This window comes from Arachis stenosperma, chromosome 6 (genome assembly GCF_014773155.1).
Source record: "Arachis stenosperma cultivar V10309 chromosome 6, arast.V10309.gnm1.PFL2, whole genome shotgun sequence".
Classification (NCBI taxonomy): Eukaryota; Viridiplantae; Streptophyta; class Magnoliopsida; order Fabales; family Fabaceae; genus Arachis; species Arachis stenosperma.
Genome location: NC_080382.1, coordinates 118,196,686 through 118,215,734, shown reverse-complemented (window position 1 = coordinate 118,215,734; position 19,049 = coordinate 118,196,686). Strand labels below are relative to the sequence as shown.

The window sequence follows — 19,049 nt, the reverse complement described above, 5'->3', positions numbered from 1 at the left end:
GAAACAAAATCTAGGCAACTTCAACGAATTTCAAAACTCAACCCATTATATTTGTGATTACAATATCCTTTACTATTTTCTTATGGTGAAGACGGTTGGAGAGAAAACATCCTTTTAAACAAATTGCTGAAAAATTCTACATAGGAAATCTTCTACGTTAGCATGAGGGATTTTTTTGCATTAAGAATCCAGCATAGATCAAGTTGTGAAGGTCTTTTGTTGTATTCTCGATGACCTTTTTAACAGGTTTTAGTTTATGCATTCTCAATGGTTGAAGTGGCTAGACTTAAATATGTATACTCAAAGCAAAGACAATTCATAGCTAAACTCTATAAAGGTATGAAAGATGCAATTCTGAACGGTGAAACTGAGGCATCGTCACTAAGCAAGCGCATTATTTTACCTACAACATTCATAGGGGGACTACGATATATGATTCAGAACTACCAAGATGCAATGGCAATTTGTAGTTCAATTGGTTATCTAGATTTATTTATAACAGTAACTTGCAATCCCCTTGAAAAGAATTGAAGCGTTATTGTAAGAAAAATAACTCAAAATCTGAAGATAGACCAGACATGGTTTGTAGATTATTTAAGGTGAAATTGGATGTACTCATCAAAGATATCCAAAAGAATAGATTTTTTGGTACATCAAGGGCAGGTAATACTCCAAACCTGCTTTTGTAGGAAAATATTAACTATTTCAATCCATTATAATACAATTATACTTAATGCATATCTATTATTGCAGTTATATATACTATTGAGTTCCAAAAGCGTGGATTACCACTTGCACATATACTACTATTTCTTGCACAAGAGCATAAATTCCCTAGTCCTGAGAGTATAGACAACATTATCTTAGCAGAAATTTCATATCAGAATCTAGATCCAAAATACTATTAAGAAATTATGGCTTTCATGATGCAGGGACCCTATGGAATTGCAAACAAAAATTCACCTTACATGGAGAATGGTGTTTGCACTCGACATTTTCCTAAAATATTTGTAAAGTTTACCACCATCAATAAAAATGGATATCCACTTTATAGACGTCGAAATGATTGTCATACCATTAAGGTTTCAGGTATTCATTTGATAATCGGTATGTTGTGCCACATAATAAGTTTTTATTGATGAAGTATGGTGCTCATATCAATGTTGAATGGTGCAATCAATCATGATCGATAAAGTATCTTTTTAAGTATGTTAATAAGGGAAGTGATCGAGTCACAACTTCTTTTTATTCAAGTTCAATGCTTTCCAATTCTAATTCAATCATAGATGAAGTAAAAATGTATTATGATTGTCGGTATATCTCTCCATGTGAATCTGCTTGGAGAATATTTGTATTTCATATTCACTAGAGAAGACCCTCAGTTGAATGGTTAAGCTTTCACTTGCCCAATAAACAACTAGTTGTCTTTGAAGATCAAGACAATTTGTAAAGAACTGTTGAGAAAGAAACAATTAAAAAATCCATGTTGATAGTTTGGTTTTAAGCAAACAGAGAATATGAGGCAGCTAGACAATTAACTTATAACAGTTTTCCAACTGAATTTGGAAACGCAGCCATAGAATATGGGAGCCTAGGAAAACAAACATTGTTATTGGTAGATTATTCTTTATCCCTCCATCTGTAGGTGACTTATACTATTTAAGAATTTTACTCAACATTGTTAAAGGGCCAAGAAGCTATGAAGAACTTCGGCTTTCAATGGTGTTGTTTATCATACATTTAGAGATGCATGTTACGTGCGAGGGTTACTTGATGATGATCAAGAATACATTGATGTTATTAAAGAAGCAAGTCATTGGAGTTCTTGATATTATTTGAGAAAGTTGTTCATGACTCTTTTGTGATCAAATTCAATGACTCAACCTGAAGTAGTTTGGCAAAAATGTTGGACTTTACTATCAGATGGGATATTACATAATCATATAACTATGTTCAATTTACCAGGTTTAAACTTATTCATTTTTAATCTACATTTATTTTGCTTTAACTTTCTTCATCAAATGTCCATATGATACCATTTATTATGTTGATATTAATATCAAGGTTGTTGAAACTTTTTTAACAAATATAAATGTCACAATATACAATTGAATGTCTTAAGCTGTTTTATTTTTAGTTTTCTAATACTCATTTTCAATTATAATTGCAGATTTGGTTTTATCAGATGATGAATTATCAAAGCTTACTCTAATAGAGATTGAACAAATACTTAATAGCAATGGCAAAACACTTCGAGAATATGCAACAATGCAATTTCTCAACATGGATAACTTTCACAGCATGAGATGTGGCTCTTTGCAAAACAAATTAATATTGGATGAACTCTGTTATGATCGAGTTCTGTTGGCTGAGCAACACAAGCAATTTTTATCACAAATGACAACAGAACAAAATATGTATATGACCAAATCCTTTAGGTTATCAATTCAGATTGCGGTAAAGTTTTCTTCTTATATTGATACGAAGGTACAGGAAATACTTTCGTTTGGAATACTATCTCAGCTGCTCTTAGATCAAAGGGTCAAACTGTCTTAACAGTTACTTCAAGTGGAAAAAATAGCTTCATTCTTGCTACCTGGAGGAAGAACAGCTTATTCCAGGTTTGCAATCCCCTTGACTCTTGATGAATATTTTACCTGTAATATAAAACAAGGAAACCCACTAGTTGAGTTAATTTTGGCAACTAAACTTATTATTTGGGATGAAGCACCAATGATGAATAAATTTTGCTTTGAAGTACTAGATCGAACTATGAGAGACTTACTTCAGCACATAAACCATTCAAGTTTACTGTTGCCATTTAGGGGAAAAACAGTTGTTTTTTGTGGTGATTTTAGGAAAATCCTCCTGGTGATAACAAAGGGATCTAGACAAGATATTGTTAATGCATCGATTAATTCCTTTTATCTATGGCATGACTGCAAGTTATTAACTTTAACTCAGAATATAAGATTAAGGTCTTCAATAGAAGATGAAATTGTCAGAGAACAAAAAGAATTTGCACAATGGATCCTAGATTTAGGAGATGGAAAGCTTGCTCATTCAGAAGATGGATACAGTGTAGTCCCTATATCACCTGAACTCTTAATTACAAATTTTGATGACCCAATTCATGCAATTGTTGAAGCTATATATAGTGACTACCTAAAGGATCCCAGAGAGTTCAGCAATTTGCATGGCCGTGCTATTTTGGCTCCAACAATCAACGTTGTTAAACAGGTTAATGATTATATACTAGCTTTAAATGAAAATGAAAAAAAATTTATCTCAGCTCTGATTCACCTTCCTTTAAAGAAGGAGCAGCAGACAGTTTGGCATCAATGCATATTCTAGAACTTTTGGCAACTCTTGAATCTCCTAGACTTCCAAATCATGAGCTTTGCTTTAAGCAAGATTGTCCTGTGATGCTTATTAGAAATATTGATCATTTAGCAGGCCTTTATATATAATAGTACTAAATTAGTTATCACAAGGCTTGGCAATAAAGTTATCGAAGCATAAGTCTTATTAGGATCTAACATTAGTGAAAAGGTTTTCATACCTACGATGACATTAACTCCTTCGCATACAAAACTCCATTTAAGTTTCAATGAAGGCAATTCCCTTTGATACTCTCATATGCCATGACTATAAATAAAAGTCATGGACAATCATTGGATTATGTTGGGTTATTCTTTAAACAGTCAATATTCACATATGGCCAACTATATGTTGCAGTCTCAAGAGTTACTAAGAAATACGAACTGAAGATTGTTATTTCTCATGACAATTCAAACAATTACACGAAAACCAACAATATCATTTATCATGAAGTTTTCAGAAATATTTGATTTTGGCATATTGTGTCACATGCAATAGGTAAGGATCATATTCTCAATTCCTTTAAATTCTTTCTTTAACTATTTTTACTTATTTATGTCTCAACATTTTCTTTCTAAAATTTTACCAAATTTTATCCTTATCATTATATCTATATGTTGCACACATTATTAATTTGCAAATTCACTTGGTATTTATGCTGTTTATTCCAACACAACTATCAAATTCTAGAATGGAAAATGTGCACTTTTGCTTCAACAATCAATTTTCCTTCTTTTGTCATGTATTTATATTAATTAACCATGTTTAGTTAATACATGATCCAAAATTATTATTTACATCATTGTCATCATATTTCTAAATTCAATAAATGTACATGACAAACATATCGTTATTCAATTTCTATTTGTTCCTCTTATATATCTTTATTATTAATTGCTCAAACTCAATCACCCACTCGCGCGTATGTGCGGGAATATTGCTAGTTTAATATATAATAGATATGAGTAACGGTCTTTGATTGACATGTGTAGTTTCCTTTGTTCGACAAATATATATCCCAATTGAATGACAAGTGGCAACCTAAGAAAACACAATACATCAATACAAGGGACAGACCGAAGTGGTGAAGAGAGGGGACACTTGCCCCCACAAATATTTTATAAAATAATTAATAAATATATATAGATGTATATATTTGTCTTTTTTATTAGATTATGTTTTTTTTTAAAATAAAAAATAAATAAATTAATCAACAAATAATTATAATTAATTTCACTACACTGTCAAATTAGTTAATAATCATGTTGAAACTTAATTTTAAAATTAAATGTAACTTTAGTTATTAGTAATATTTTTTAAATATCAGTTAACACTAAAAACATACTATTTATATATTAATATTTTTTATTAAAATGATCTTTTCTATAATAATTATTTTAGTTAAAAATTTTATTTGTACTATAAATATTATAAGAATAAACATCATAATTAAGTAAGAAATAATAAATAATTAAATAATTATTTAAGAATATATATATATATATATATATATATATATAACATTTAGTTTTGTTAAAAATAAAAAATAATAATTATAAATTATCTTTCCATCATAATTTAAATTAATATATTGTTTATAAGTTAATATATATATATATATATATATATATATATATATATTATCTTTATATATTTTTGTCCCCACTAATAAGTTTTTCTGAGTCCGTCACCGTCAATACATAAAGTAGTATTTGATCCATTAATTCCCAACACATACAAAAAAAATCTTACATCAGCAAACCCATTCAATTAACTCTTCAATCTAACAATATCTCGGCTCGGATCACCATTTTAACCACCGTTTATACAAACTCAATTTAACTGGCTTGTAGCCAATGAGCCTTAGCTCAAGTGGCACAAGTACTAATTAGATTCTTTGTAATAGTAAATGGTTGACATATATGTCTTTCTATCCATACGAAACAAAATTGCTTATATATTTCGTTATCTATAGTGGTGCATGTTTTATTGCTGTCATATAAGCATGAAAACGATGTAATTTTTGGACAATGAAACATTTATTATATTTGTAACACCCTACCATACAGAGTCTTATGCTTAAGTCATAATTCAGAGATGGCAAGGTATTACGACCTCTAAAATAAAAAATTAGTACGTATAGTAGTATGAATGATTGATTATAACTAGGAGCCTTTGTAGAAAAAGGGGTAAACAAAAATCGCAACTCAAAAGCGCAACACTCCGATCGATAACGTAACGAACAAGGATAAACCAACGCGAAATTATATATATATACAAAGGAGTGTCAAAAACAGGAATATCAAGACTCAAAATCCGGTTGCGAAGATAACCGGTCCGAGCATAGTCATATATACATATAAATAGAATAAGATACCCCAAGGAAACCCGAAGGGACACAAATACGTAAAACATATTCTCCAAAATCTCCTATAAGAGGAGTCATCACAGTTTGTATTATTTAATGGAGATAAAAGTATCTAAGCAAAATATATAAACAAAAACATAGCCCCGAGAACAAAGGATCTTCGCAAATCTAGGAGTCTCCAGCAGGCCTCAGCGAGAAACCTCACGTCCTACATCTGAAAACCATAAAATCTGCATGGGTGAAAACCAGAAGTCCCCAGCATGGTAACAGCTTCCAGATATATAATATATAATAATAGAGGAAAGTCGAATGCAATCCTAGAACTTCCTCTAGATAATTCAAAGCTTATAAACAAGCTAAACCATAAAGGGTATCTGATTAAAGATCCTTCAGTCTAACTAATACTTCCCTTTCCAATTCCTTCAGACCTCCCAACCACCAGCAAGAGTATAATATAGCAAACACAGTTATATCAGACAAGAGATATACAAATAGGAACAAGTAAGGCACTTAGACAAATAGCAAGTAATATGCAGTCAAATAGGCAATCTCAATTAATTCACATAGTATGCATATGATGAATGTCTGTCCCTAATGGCTGATGATATCATCTGTCGGTTATAGAGCCAACCCGACAAGTCCTGGTAGCTAACCATTGGACTGTCCCTCTGTCGTGTCTCCCCAACTCGAGTTATACTCAATATAAATTTGATCATAATCATGATCCATATCCATCACCCTTACTGGTGAATATTTATGGGGGTGAGCTCATCCGTGGCTTTCACAGTGCCCGGCCACCCTGACGACATAGGGTCAAAAGAGCTTCAAGTCTCAACCTGGAGCACGTGGTGGCTAGCCACTGCTTTCCCCCAGGGAAACTCTCATCTCCGATAATGGAAGTGCAACATTCACAATTCATTTAACAGCATATATGCATTTATTTTTAGCCATAATCATGGCTTCGCCGTAACACGGCAATAATCCAGCCATCCGGCTCACGGTTAAATCCATAACCAGCCATCTGGCTCACGGTTAAATCCATAACCAGCCATTTCATTAACAATTACGGCCTTTCGGCCCATGGCATAACAAGCACTTCCACCACCATCCTCCGCCTCTCACATAATCATCTTTGATCCTCATTGATCATTCATTTTTCCCTTGTTTCACTCGCAAGTTACCACATCCCCTAGCTCCTTTTCTAATAGCTAGGCATATCATAATGATTTAAGACATAAGTGGTGAGATTGGAAGCTTAGAAGTATGAAATTTGGCTTTTAAAACTCAAGAATCAACTTTAGAATGAAAACAGGGCCACGTGTACGCGCACTCCACGTGCACGCATGGATGGCCACAAAACTCATCGACGCGTATGCGTCATGCACGCTAACACGTGGATTGAAAAATTGTCAAGCGACGCACACGCGTCAGCCACGCGTACGCGTGGGTGCCCTCGTGCCCCAGGCACAAAACTGGCACAGTTCTGGTACAACTCTCTGAAAAATGGCTGGGCATTGGGTGCAGCACATCGGCGCGCCCGCGCACACCACGCGCACGCGTGGATGGCGCTTTCTAAAAGAACGGCGCGTACGCGCCAAGTGCGCCTACGCGCGGGGGGGTCATTCTTCTAAAAATTTTCTAAATTAAAAGCTGCAGAATTCACAAATTCAACCCCCAATCTTCCAACGGACATAACTTTCTCATTTTAAATCGTTTTTCACCCGTTCTTTGAACGGCATGGACATCCCGGATCTAATTTCATTTCTAAACAGATTTGGCACAAAACAGAGATCCGTAGTCCAAGTTATGTCCCGTCAAAGTATGCCCAAAAATCATGTTTTTCATACAAAACCACAAAGTGCCATTTTCAAAACAAGCCATTTTCAACTCTTTTCAAAATCAATCAAAACATGCCAATTTCATTCCTTTTCTTTGAAATCAATCAAAATATATCAAATTCAACATCAAGCCTCCTCAACTCACACATTGACACTTTACCACAATTCACCAAAATCACTATCACATCATTTTAACCCACTTCACCCAAGTGGCTCAAACTCAAACACATTGACATATCATATACTCCCCCTCATGCCAATTTTCAACAACACCAATTCCAATAAATCATCATTGTACACAATTTATATCATACTCATCATCAACATGGTTCAACCCACAATTCAACCATAATCAATCATCAAGCATATATCACAACATGCATATTTCTCATACATCATACCATCAAGGCATCAATAATCATCATCACATATATGACCACATCATATATTTCAATCATTCAACAACATCAACAATTCAATGCCTATCTTAGGGCCTCTAGCCTAAGTATTTCCTACCACATTACATATTAGATACGAGAAACCGAGACCATATCTTAGCCGATTTCCCAAGCTCAACCGGAGCACTTCCAAACCACTTTTCCTCAAGCTCTCAAGGCCTCAACACCTCCAAGAACAGATTTTTCACCACCAAATCCCTTTTCAAGCTTTTCAATATCACCAATTAAGCCCCAATATTCACACATACACAACCTAAGCCACAATCATCATACCCATACACAACATCTCAATACCCAAATATCATAGAACAACAAATTACACTAGGGTTGAAAATCTTACCACACCCAAAGTCCAAGAAGACAAGATTAACCTTCTCCTTCAAGAGAGTTGGGTCCTATAACATCAAAGAGCCCAAAATCTCAATATTTTTGCTCATGAAACTCGAAAACAAGGCTGGAAATTCGAAGAGCAAAACGTGGCTTACCTCAAGATTGATTGTATGGGTTTTGTAGAGCTCTCCGCAGTGAACGCGTGGCCGCAAACGGTGCAGCAATCAGAGCTCTAGATCAAAAGTTATGGTGGTTTGAATATCAAAGGAGAGATAGAACTTGAGAGAGTGTTCTTCCCTCCATGGCCTCCATTTCAGCGTGTGTGTGTGTTTAATGAGGAGAGAGAGAGCTGAAAATTAGGGTTTTGGTTTAGTTTAGTTGGGCCAAGGGCCTACTTTGGGTCCGGTTGGCCCGGTTTGGCCCGTTTGGTCCAATTTTAGTCCGAATTCTATAAAATTGGTACCAAAATTCTCGTCTCAATCTCCTCTATCACATTTAGCCATAAAAATCACATTTAGGGCTTTCTAAAATAAATTCTCATTTTTGGGTTAATTAGCCGTTAATTAATCGGGTTTTACAATCTTGAGTTTTCATATAACCTTTATCAACAGCTCTCTATTTATCATAAATTTTATTAAAACAGATAAAATTTCACTATAAAAATTATCTACATAAATATTTTATAAATAGACCCGTCACAATAGTTAACGATACATATAAGCACTAAATTTAAGTTTTACGTGATAAATTAATAGAAGGACACCACATATCCACTATTTACTATCATAAAAAATTAAATTGATACTTTTTTTTTAAGAACAAATTAGTCTAGAATCAAAATCTTCGAAAACTTAATTCTCACTTTACTTTTTTTTATATTAAATCTGCACGGCTACTTTGATTGGAACAAAAAAATTCTACCTCCATACAATGAAGCAGGTGATAAACTTCCTAAAATATATTGCTTCTCTTCGTTATTATAATAATTTTAAAATCTTTTCAGAAAATAAAAGATAATAAAAAAAAGGTGTTGATGGTCATCAATCCGCTCATACAGAGGCACGCTCCAAATTATGGCAAACGACAATTCAACGAAAAAGACTCTAGATGTGTTTGTTTAAAACGTTGAAATTATATTTTAGAAAGACTTAAATATGTTAGTCAAAACTCTATACAAACACTAAAAATTATATATATATATATATATATATATATATATATATATTATTTTACATATTTTTTAAATTAAATTATCAACCATCAAAATTATAAAAAAATCTAACTAAAGAATAACTATTTATCATCCAATATCAGCTTACTTTATATTTTTTTTAAATTCATATTAATATTCAAATGAACATCAAATAATAATTTTGTTGGAAGCCATGATAGAGATGAGTAATGCATGTTTGAAATTGAAGTCATATTATGATAAATGTGGATAAAAGAGAATGTAAATAAAAAAAAAAGTCATTTAAAAAAAGAAAAAGAAAAAAATTGGTTAAAATTAGCTATAAAAAAATTATCTCCTTATACTTCTTCAACAAACAAATATTTTGACAGCAAAATAAAAAAAAATTATAACAAAATCAAACATTTTTCAAAGCAACATAATCAAACTTTTTATAAATACCAAATATCATAATCTTATGTGAATTTAATGGTTCCGCAATCCAGGTATATATTACATGGATGAAAAGTTATGTTTTTCCTTGAAAGCTAATCAAGGATGAAATATTCCAATTGGGATGACATCAACTTCTCTTTGTCACTATGAACAACTACTACCATGTCTTGTGACAGAATCAACTATAATAGTAAATCATATTTACATTTAGGATGTATTTGTTTGAAGTAAAAATGAGAGGAAGGAAATAGAAGAAAAAGAAATTGAAAGAAAAATAATATTTTCCTTTGTTTGGTTGAATAGAAAAGTTAAAAAAAAAGAATGAATAGTGTAAAAATAAGTGAGACCCATTAAATTTTTTTTTCCTCTAATAATGGATGAAAAATAGAAGAAAAATGTACTTAGTATTAAAATTTTAATATTATCCTCTATTTTTTAATATATTTTTTAAAATATGTAAGGATAAAATTGTCTTTTCATAACATTATATACTATTTCCTTCCTCCTCATTTTTCTTTCATCCAAACATATCTAAGGAAAATAAAATTCCACTCAATTTCTTTCCTTTCTCTTCTTTCCTTTTTATTTCCTTCCTTTTTTATTTCCTTCCTCTCTATTTAGAGTCTAAATTTATTTTAATAGTTTTACATGTGATTTGTCTCCTATTTCTAACTACTGAAATACCCTGTACCAGATCTATTTATCCTAATAATGTTTTCTTTGCATATCTAAATCAGTTGAAACGAGATTCCACGATAATTGAAGTGCTTGCTATTTCAAATTTCTCTCTAATGCACATTTCTTGTCACTATGCCAATTCAGCTAAATAGTTTAGCATATTATTAGGGCACAATACCAAAATGTTATGCTATGTCTAAAAGGCTTAGGGAATGTGTGTATAGATAGTTCCATTTAACACAACCAATTTACAAAAAAGGAAACTTGTTCTCCAATTTACATCCTGTTTGCTTCCTCCCAAAATTCGACTTAAAAATTTAACACAAATTTTTTACCTAATAATACAAATTAAGAGAGAAGATGATCTATGTGCTCCCAAGCTCCAACAGCAGCTTGAGGCTATTATCTGACAAACTCTACACTACTTTTTCAACTAGAACAAGATTTGGTTAGATTCTGAGATTATCACCTGGTGGAGGATGCCGACTCTCCCAATGAAACAGAAGCCAGAGAAGAAGCCCAGGCCTTGGCGCTCCTCGCCCTCTCATGAAAGTTCCTGGTCTTGCATAATCGTAACTTGTTCCATATCCTCCTGACATCAACCGCATTGCGAACACGTCCCATCATCACTTGGCTTGTCTCACTGAATATTTGCAAGTTGAGATGAGGAGCATACGAATTCCAGAATGCTCGGAGGCGTGACATGATCTTGGGAAACACAAAGAGGAGCATCCTCAAGCATAGAAACAATACCGAGAACACTAAGTAAGGTTCCCTTCTCAATATTTCTTTAAGCGACACACCAACTAAAGACTTCATTGTCGAATGCTCATCTCTCATTAAGCTGCTTAGTTTATGCACAACAATGTTAAGATTTGCTTCAAATCCTGAGGGTAGGCAAACAGATCATAAGTTTATTATCAGTCATTGTAATTTGTCTCCGGAAAAGAATCAATTCCCGGGTATATATACACTAATGTCCAAGCTGTAAAAAATGGTGATTTTTTAAAATTTCATTAGAACTTCACAAATTTATGAGCAAGATTCAGAAGATGATTACCTGTGTTTCTCTCATAAAATTCTACAAGGGTTTTAAGATTGCGCGGACCACGATATCTCACCCTACAAGACTGGTTCACCAGTAAGATAGCAGGCAGGCTATGGATTCCATATTTTGAATATAAGCTGCAGGGGACAAAAATACATGAGGACACAAATGGAAAGCAACTTATGTTTTTATTTTTATTTTTTTTACTGCTGAATTTCAGTTTCATATTCATGGCATTGCCCTTGACCAAAAGGAAGCAGAGGTAGCACAGAACAGAAAGGACGAACCTAACTGCTGATGAATGATGATTGCATATACATATAACCAAAATACAAGAAAAAAATTCTGTAAATATCAAGATATTTTAAAAGAGTAGCAGGGAGAGCTACAAAACCTTGGCAAAGCTGATGACTGCTCAAGTGCCAAATATTCTACGTGAGGAAACATGGAACTAAGAACTTCATAGTCGGGAAGCAATCTTTGTGAAAAAGGGCACCAGGAAGCATAGAAGAGTATAGAAATTTGTCCAACGCTCTTTCTGCCGGACAAAATCGCGTCTATGAAATCCCCATCAGCCTGAACAAATAAAATGGAAACTTCAATATATTTCACCAGAATATGCAAATGTAAACACAATACCAGAGATAATCAGAAATAATTAAATCTTCAAATATTACTAGCTCCAATTATGAAGTTAAAAGTCAAATAAGAACAGGAAATGCAAGATCACAAGAAAAAAAAAAAAAGGCAACAGAGATCACTTCCAAATATCTACATAGATAATACAGAATAGTGTCAGATATCCTGTACAGATAGTAGACTTAATTGTCATAGATAGTATACAGGGCAGCCACCGCAAAGTATCCTATGTTGCGTAGGGTTCGGAAAAAGGCCACACCCAGAAGTGTAATATAGGCAGCCTATTCTAACACAAGCATTAGTGGTTGATTCCACAACTTGAACCCCATGTTCAAGCCACCCACACAGAAATGAAGTCAAACAAAACAAAGGATCCCTCTGCCGTCAGCCAATGCAGCTCTGCAATGCTGTGCCATTGCCAGAGACAGTTGCATCGGCAACAACACAACCCCATGTCCGATTGCTCGTTTAGTCACTTCACCACTACTAGTCTAGTTTTGAGCCTCCCCATCAACTGCTATCTCAGGACCAGATGCCACATGAGTGGGAGTGAGGATGAACAAGTTGAGAGTTACAAAGGGAGGGGGACACCAAGAAGAGAAAAGAAGGAATTATGGATTTGAGGTAATGTGAAATCAGACAGGAATTTTAGAGGGTAAAGCTAACATTTAATATATGATGTTAACAGAGTTGAGAGTTAAAGTTTGTTAAAGAGAAGGGTGATAAGTGTCAACCTGCAAACTAGTGAGGGAGGGTGCAAATGTCATATTAAAAGACCTCAAGGGAGGGAGGTAGACATAATTTGCGCTAGAATATATGGATTGGTTAGAAGAAAATACATAGATAGAAAAGTCATGGAATGTTGGGGGAAAAAAGCCAAAGGGTATAGGATGCTCAACTAGTTAGCTTTAATAACACCAAGACAATTACAAGAGAAAAATTACGCAAGAAATCTCTTCTACAGATATAGGATTGATTGACTGCTCAACTGGTCCATGATATTCAAGGGGTAATGAAATAAAAAGGCCAAAACCATAATTCGGTAACACACCATCTTTCCCTTTCTATAATTCAGGGGGCTAAAACAACCAGGTTTTACCATCCCTTCATAAAATCATCACCCTTCCTATTATTTTCTGAATTAATATAGATTAAGAAATGGCATACTTCCTATGTCATACAAAATAATTAAAATGCATGTGTCAATATCGGACCAATATGAACAGTACTACATGAAAACAGTCCATTTTCTTGAACCTTTTTTTTGAAAAAGAAAAGAAAGTTTGTTTGAAATAGGAAAATGATTACCAGTCAGTAGTCTAAAATCCTTTTTTCTTGGTAGAGTAAGAAATTAGATTAACGAGGGAGAATGTAGAAAAGAAGATAAGAAATTCTCAGACAGATAGCTAAGACATAAAGGGATAGACTATGTAACAATAGATGCTAATATCTCTGAAAATCAGCTAGAGGAATACCATTAAATAAACCATTAGCTAAGCACCAAAGGGATGATAGACAGGTCATCCTATCCCACATAAAATCAATATTAGAAAAGAATAGTTAAAAAACCCCTAGAATTCCTTTACAACCCAAATAAACCGAAGCATTGCGTAAATCAAGTATTGCTACAGAATCTTTGATTCTTTGCATGACCCAAAATTCCTGTGTGTCCTGGGGGGAATCAAGGGAGTTTATAAAGCCGCATTCCCCACCCATATAAAATGTAAAAAGTAATTTGGTATAACCTCAAAATTTGGGCAGAAGTTTTCCACAAGTTTTTTGAAGACATCGTTTCATATAAATCATAGGGGTTCATAATATCATTTTCTTAATAATACCCCATTGAAGAATCAAGGGAGTTTACAAAGCCGCATTCCCCACCCATATAAAATGTAAAAAGTAATTTGGTATAACCTCAAAATTTGGGCAGAAGTTTGCCACAAGTTTTTTGAAGACATCGTTTCATATAAATCATATCCATAAAATTTCCACTCTCAGCTTTTAAGGAACAATAAACTGAACTCCTTACAGTAACTTGTTGACTTTATAATCTCAGGATATAAGTCGTTCCCATCATCACTTTAGTTCAACATCAATGTCAGCACTTGGAAACAGGTAGGGGCAGAGAGAAATCAGAGACAAGGGAATAAGATTTGAAAGCATAAGATCAGACAACATGAAGCAAAATTTTATCTGTCATACATGATCCATGTCATACATTATTTGAAGCTCAACACTATAGATTTTCCTAAACAGTACTTGTGCTCCTTAAGCACTACATAAATATCATTCATGTAACCAGGATATATTCCAGCCAGTGCTTAATAACATGGAACATATTTGTCAAATTCATCCTACTTTGGATTGAACCTAGACGGTAGAAACGCAAAATTTGGATCAAAACAAGAGAGACAAAAGATCTAACTTATTATGTAAAATTATATTCAACAATCAGCTATATATATGTATTAGGACAAGAACACAAATAATGCATAGCAACAATAAACATCAAGATCACAACATTAAATATTTGAATATATTCTATATCAGTATGCATAATAACTGCGTCACATCATTTGTATGATTGTTTACATGCCTTAGTACAATACCTATGTAATCTACCATAAATAATGCCTTATATCAAAACAAAGGCTTCTAAGTTATAGATAAGGTCACAACTTGAGGTTAGGAACTACTAAACCAAAACCACTAGGATCATCAGATGAACATTTCAAACAAGCATACAACTCCGAGTAAGTACAAATAAAAAAGGACAAAACCAAATAGGTTTTATCACCACATCCAACACCCATGAAAACCACAAAAAAATATCTTCGCAAAACTCCACAACAACTCCTGAAATTGCATTTACCACAACTCGAGCTGAACTTGCTCAGCCAAAGTTCAAAGTTGCACTGCAGATGCAGATCATTGCACCGCCTGGCTATAAGTGTTGCATCACCTAGTAGCAGCCATGGTCATATGGTTTCACTGTGGTTGAGGATCTCAAATTCAAAGTTTCAAGGGGAGAGACAGATCAACTATAACTATCCTATAAGTGTCTAGTTAGAAAGGGAAAGAATGAAAACTTAAAAGTCCATAGCAATTAAAAGTAACTAATCAAATTTATTCATTCTAATAAACAGAATAGTCTAGGGAACTAGGGTAGATATACAGACTTTGAAGAACCATTTTGGTATGATCTTCATCTGTTAACTTCATGAAAATTGGTCAATGATCAAGAAACTAAAAAATAAATGGACCATGCGAGATCTAGCATAGCTACATGCTTACCAGTTATCAATTTTCCATGAACACACTTACATTTTATGTAAGGAATTACAAAACAAAAACAATATTCAAATAATTTACTTGAGAACATCTTTGGTGCAACTGGCTTAACAAACAGGGTGTGTTTTTTCCAGTCGAAAAATAGGAGGATGAAATGTAAAATACCATTTTTTTCCTAACTTCAAAAAGCATCTCTTTTGTTGAGGGATAACCTAATTAAATGTGCATCCAAAAAAGGAAAACTATATCTGAGACACTATCAAGCATGCGTAAACTTGCAGCGTAAACGATTTGATTGAATGGATAGAAACATCTATTTTCTTGAGGAAAGTATCATAATTCAAAAGATCTCAAGGGGATTTAGGTTTTCCTAAAAGACACTATGATGATAAGCATCTCAACTTGATGCTTGAGTTAGGACCACAAAACAGTTGTCAGGAAGATATCAATGTGATCCCCATTCTTAACTAACCGACCTCTACTGAATGCTCCATGATGCATCGACATTAACACCGATACCAACACCAAGATAGCAAAGGCACACAAGATTTAATTGTGTCCAAGCTTATCAAGCATCAAACTATCAATGACTTTAATTCTCTATGATGGTAATTCAAAAATTTTCAGGCACGAAGAGGCCAAAATGAAATCCATCGTTTGATTTGAATTAGAAAAGAAGCTCTAATAAAAGTATCAGCCAAATAGAATATGAAATATTGAAATTATCCCCAGCATGCTTTTCATCTTTCTTCCAATTTCCAAAATCATGAATTTTTCCCTAAATATTTCCACGTATATTGCTTTCCCTATATGCGATTAGATTACTGGCAGCACCAAATATTGTGATTCATCGATTTTTCTCATAATAAAAAAAGAACCTAATGCTTCAAACAACCAGAAATCCATGAAAACACAAATAAATCAAATCAAAACGAATTAGCAAAAAAAAAATGGGAATAATATATATATGAATATAACGAAAAGTCAAAATCCAACACCAAATCGGATTAATAACCATCACAAAAATTGTCGTAAGAAGCCAGCAAATCAAATAAAAAATGGAAATCTAAAGGAATAAAGAGATGAACCTGACGAGGCGGTGTCGGCGAAACGTCAACAGAGCATTGAGATTGAAGGGCATAAAGAAAAGGAGGAACGTCTGGAGATGGTGCATACGAGGATTGCGCGAAGGAGAAAGAAGTGATGAAGAGGAGAAGAAGCAGAGAAGCCATGTATGGGGAAGAAGAAGAAGAAGAAGAAGAAGGAGAAAAAGAATGCATTAGAAAAGGGAAATGATATGTGCAACAGTGATGAACGATGAACAAACACCAAGGAGGAAAAAAAAAGAAAAGGAAAAGGAGAAATGAAAACAATTATTTTATTATTAACTTATTTATTATTGATATATTATTACAAGACAAAACCCAAAAGGGGGTGAAAAGGAAATAGATATATAAATGTGAGATTTTTCTTTTCCTTTCCTTTTTGATAACTACTATATATACAAAGAGAATGTGCTGTGCAATGTAGTCTTTAAATAAATATATGTATCCCTGGAATCTTAAATCTGGTAATGTTGGGGGTGTGATGTGGAATGTGGTGGGTTAAGATTTAAGAGTAGTGAGAGATGGTGGCTGGCGATTGTGGAAGTGGCAAAATATGGCCAGTTTGGTTTGGTTTTGTTTGGTTTGTTTATTTATTCCAATAGAAGGATGGGGGAGGGGTCCAGTAGCGGGTTTGGTTTCTTCCTTTTATTATTTATTTATTTATTAAAGGATTTTGTTATCTTGTACCATAAAAAAATATTTTAATATTTTGATAAATTCAATATATTAAAAACGTAAAAAAATTATTTTTATAATAAATAATATTAAATTTTTTTTTGTTATAATATGCAACATCTTTAAGAGACAAGATAGTAAAAGTTTTTATTAAATTGCGTACAATAATAATAATCTATGTAGCTATTAGGTATATATCTCTTATGTACACTTCTTTTTATAGAAACAGTAAATATTTATTACGGAGAGAAACAAACAAAAACAGATATGTATTACCTATAAAAATATTTTAGCCTTTTTATTTTTAGTAATCTTGTGAATTATTTCTCTGGATAATGAATGTCTATTTTTAATTTATTTTAATACCACTTGAACTCTAATTATTTTAATATTTTTAAATATTCGATTAACATTCATTCGTGTATTCTCAAAAGATAGTTATGTTACTTATGGTTATCTTATTTTAATGGCAGTAATTGGTGGGTGTATTTAAAATAAATTCAAGTAATTTTGTATGTATTGGATACATCATTTTTATAAATTATTGAGTTTAACTAAATAAAAACAAAAGATATTATAAAAAAAATATTGATAGTATTTAATAAATATAAAATATATTATGAAATAAATAAATATATTTTATTTCTATATAATATATTTTAAATAAATGAATGAATACATAATATATCATCAATACATGAAAAATTATAAATCTTTCTGTTTATTAAAATTAGCATGGATTAAAATTTTTTTCTATTAAAAATAAATTCATATTAAATGTTATTTTCATTACAACATATAAAATATAAATAATTAAATTTTATTTTATATTACTAGACAAATGATTGTATTAATCATATTAAAGAGATTACATATATATTGATTTTTCTAAAATAAAAATTTAATCATTTTTAACTTTTTGAGTTGTTGTATGTTGTATCTATACTTGCAAAGAAATAATAAAAATAAAAAGTAAACAATATTATTGTTTATTTAATATTTTTAAATATTTATAAAATTGTTATGATTGACATACAACATAATTGATATACAATAGATACGTGAAATTTTAAGTGTCATTTTTAATTTCTACTTTTAGAAGCAAAGTGCTACCTAACAATATTCATATAAATTTAAATTTTATAATCTATAAAGAAACTACATCAAAGTTGTATGTATACTCCATGATAAATTTATAATCATTTATATTTTTCGTTTATTAGAGTGGGTAAGCAAAGTAAATTTGGATTAATTTGTGTGCGTGTGTGTGTATACGTTATGTGAACATGTACTGTGTGTCAAAAATTGAAGAGTTAACTCACCATGTGTGTGTGCACGTGCCAGCAAACTAAAGAGCAGGTAATTCATCTTGATAAGGTCTAGCAATTTGACTATATTAACAAATATCATTTGTCACTTTGTAGTGATAGTCAATTTGAAAGTATTGTAACACTTGCAAAATTTAACAAGAGAAAAAAAACCAAAGAAAAAAGGTTATAATGCTAATCATGATAATATAGTGAATAAAAAAGATATTTCGAATGAGTTCAGTCAACAGAAATTTATTGTTCACTTGTAAATAAAAAGAAATTGATAAAACATGATTTTCC

At 32.4% G+C, this 19,049-nt stretch overlaps 2 protein-coding genes across 2 annotated transcripts; one reads left to right on the top strand and one right to left on the bottom strand.

Annotated features, from left to right (window-relative positions):
- The first annotated feature begins 339 nt into the window (after window positions 1-339).
- Window positions 340-3,851, top strand: LOC130934471 (uncharacterized). The gene is made up of 7 exons (XM_057864038.1): window positions 340-501; window positions 754-846; window positions 933-1,107; window positions 2,171-2,347; window positions 2,488-2,621; window positions 2,965-3,240; window positions 3,705-3,851. The coding sequence occupies exons 1-7, from the start codon at window positions 340-342 to the stop codon at window positions 3,849-3,851; spliced, it is 1,164 nt and encodes a 387-aa protein (XP_057720021.1).
- A 1,861-nt stretch (window positions 3,852-5,712) lies between these two features.
- LOC130936351 (5'-adenylylsulfate reductase-like 5) lies at window positions 5,713-17,312 on the bottom strand. The gene is made up of 5 exons (XM_057866413.1): window positions 16,747-17,312; window positions 12,123-12,304; window positions 11,741-11,865; window positions 11,150-11,567; window positions 5,713-5,963 (listed from the first exon to the last, which is right to left on the bottom strand). Exons 1-5 carry the CDS (start codon window positions 16,936-16,938, stop codon window positions 5,951-5,953), a joined length of 930 nt encoding a protein of 309 aa, XP_057722396.1. The 5' UTR covers window positions 16,939-17,312; the 3' UTR covers window positions 5,713-5,950.
- Between the last annotated feature and the right edge of the window lie 1,737 nt (window positions 17,313-19,049).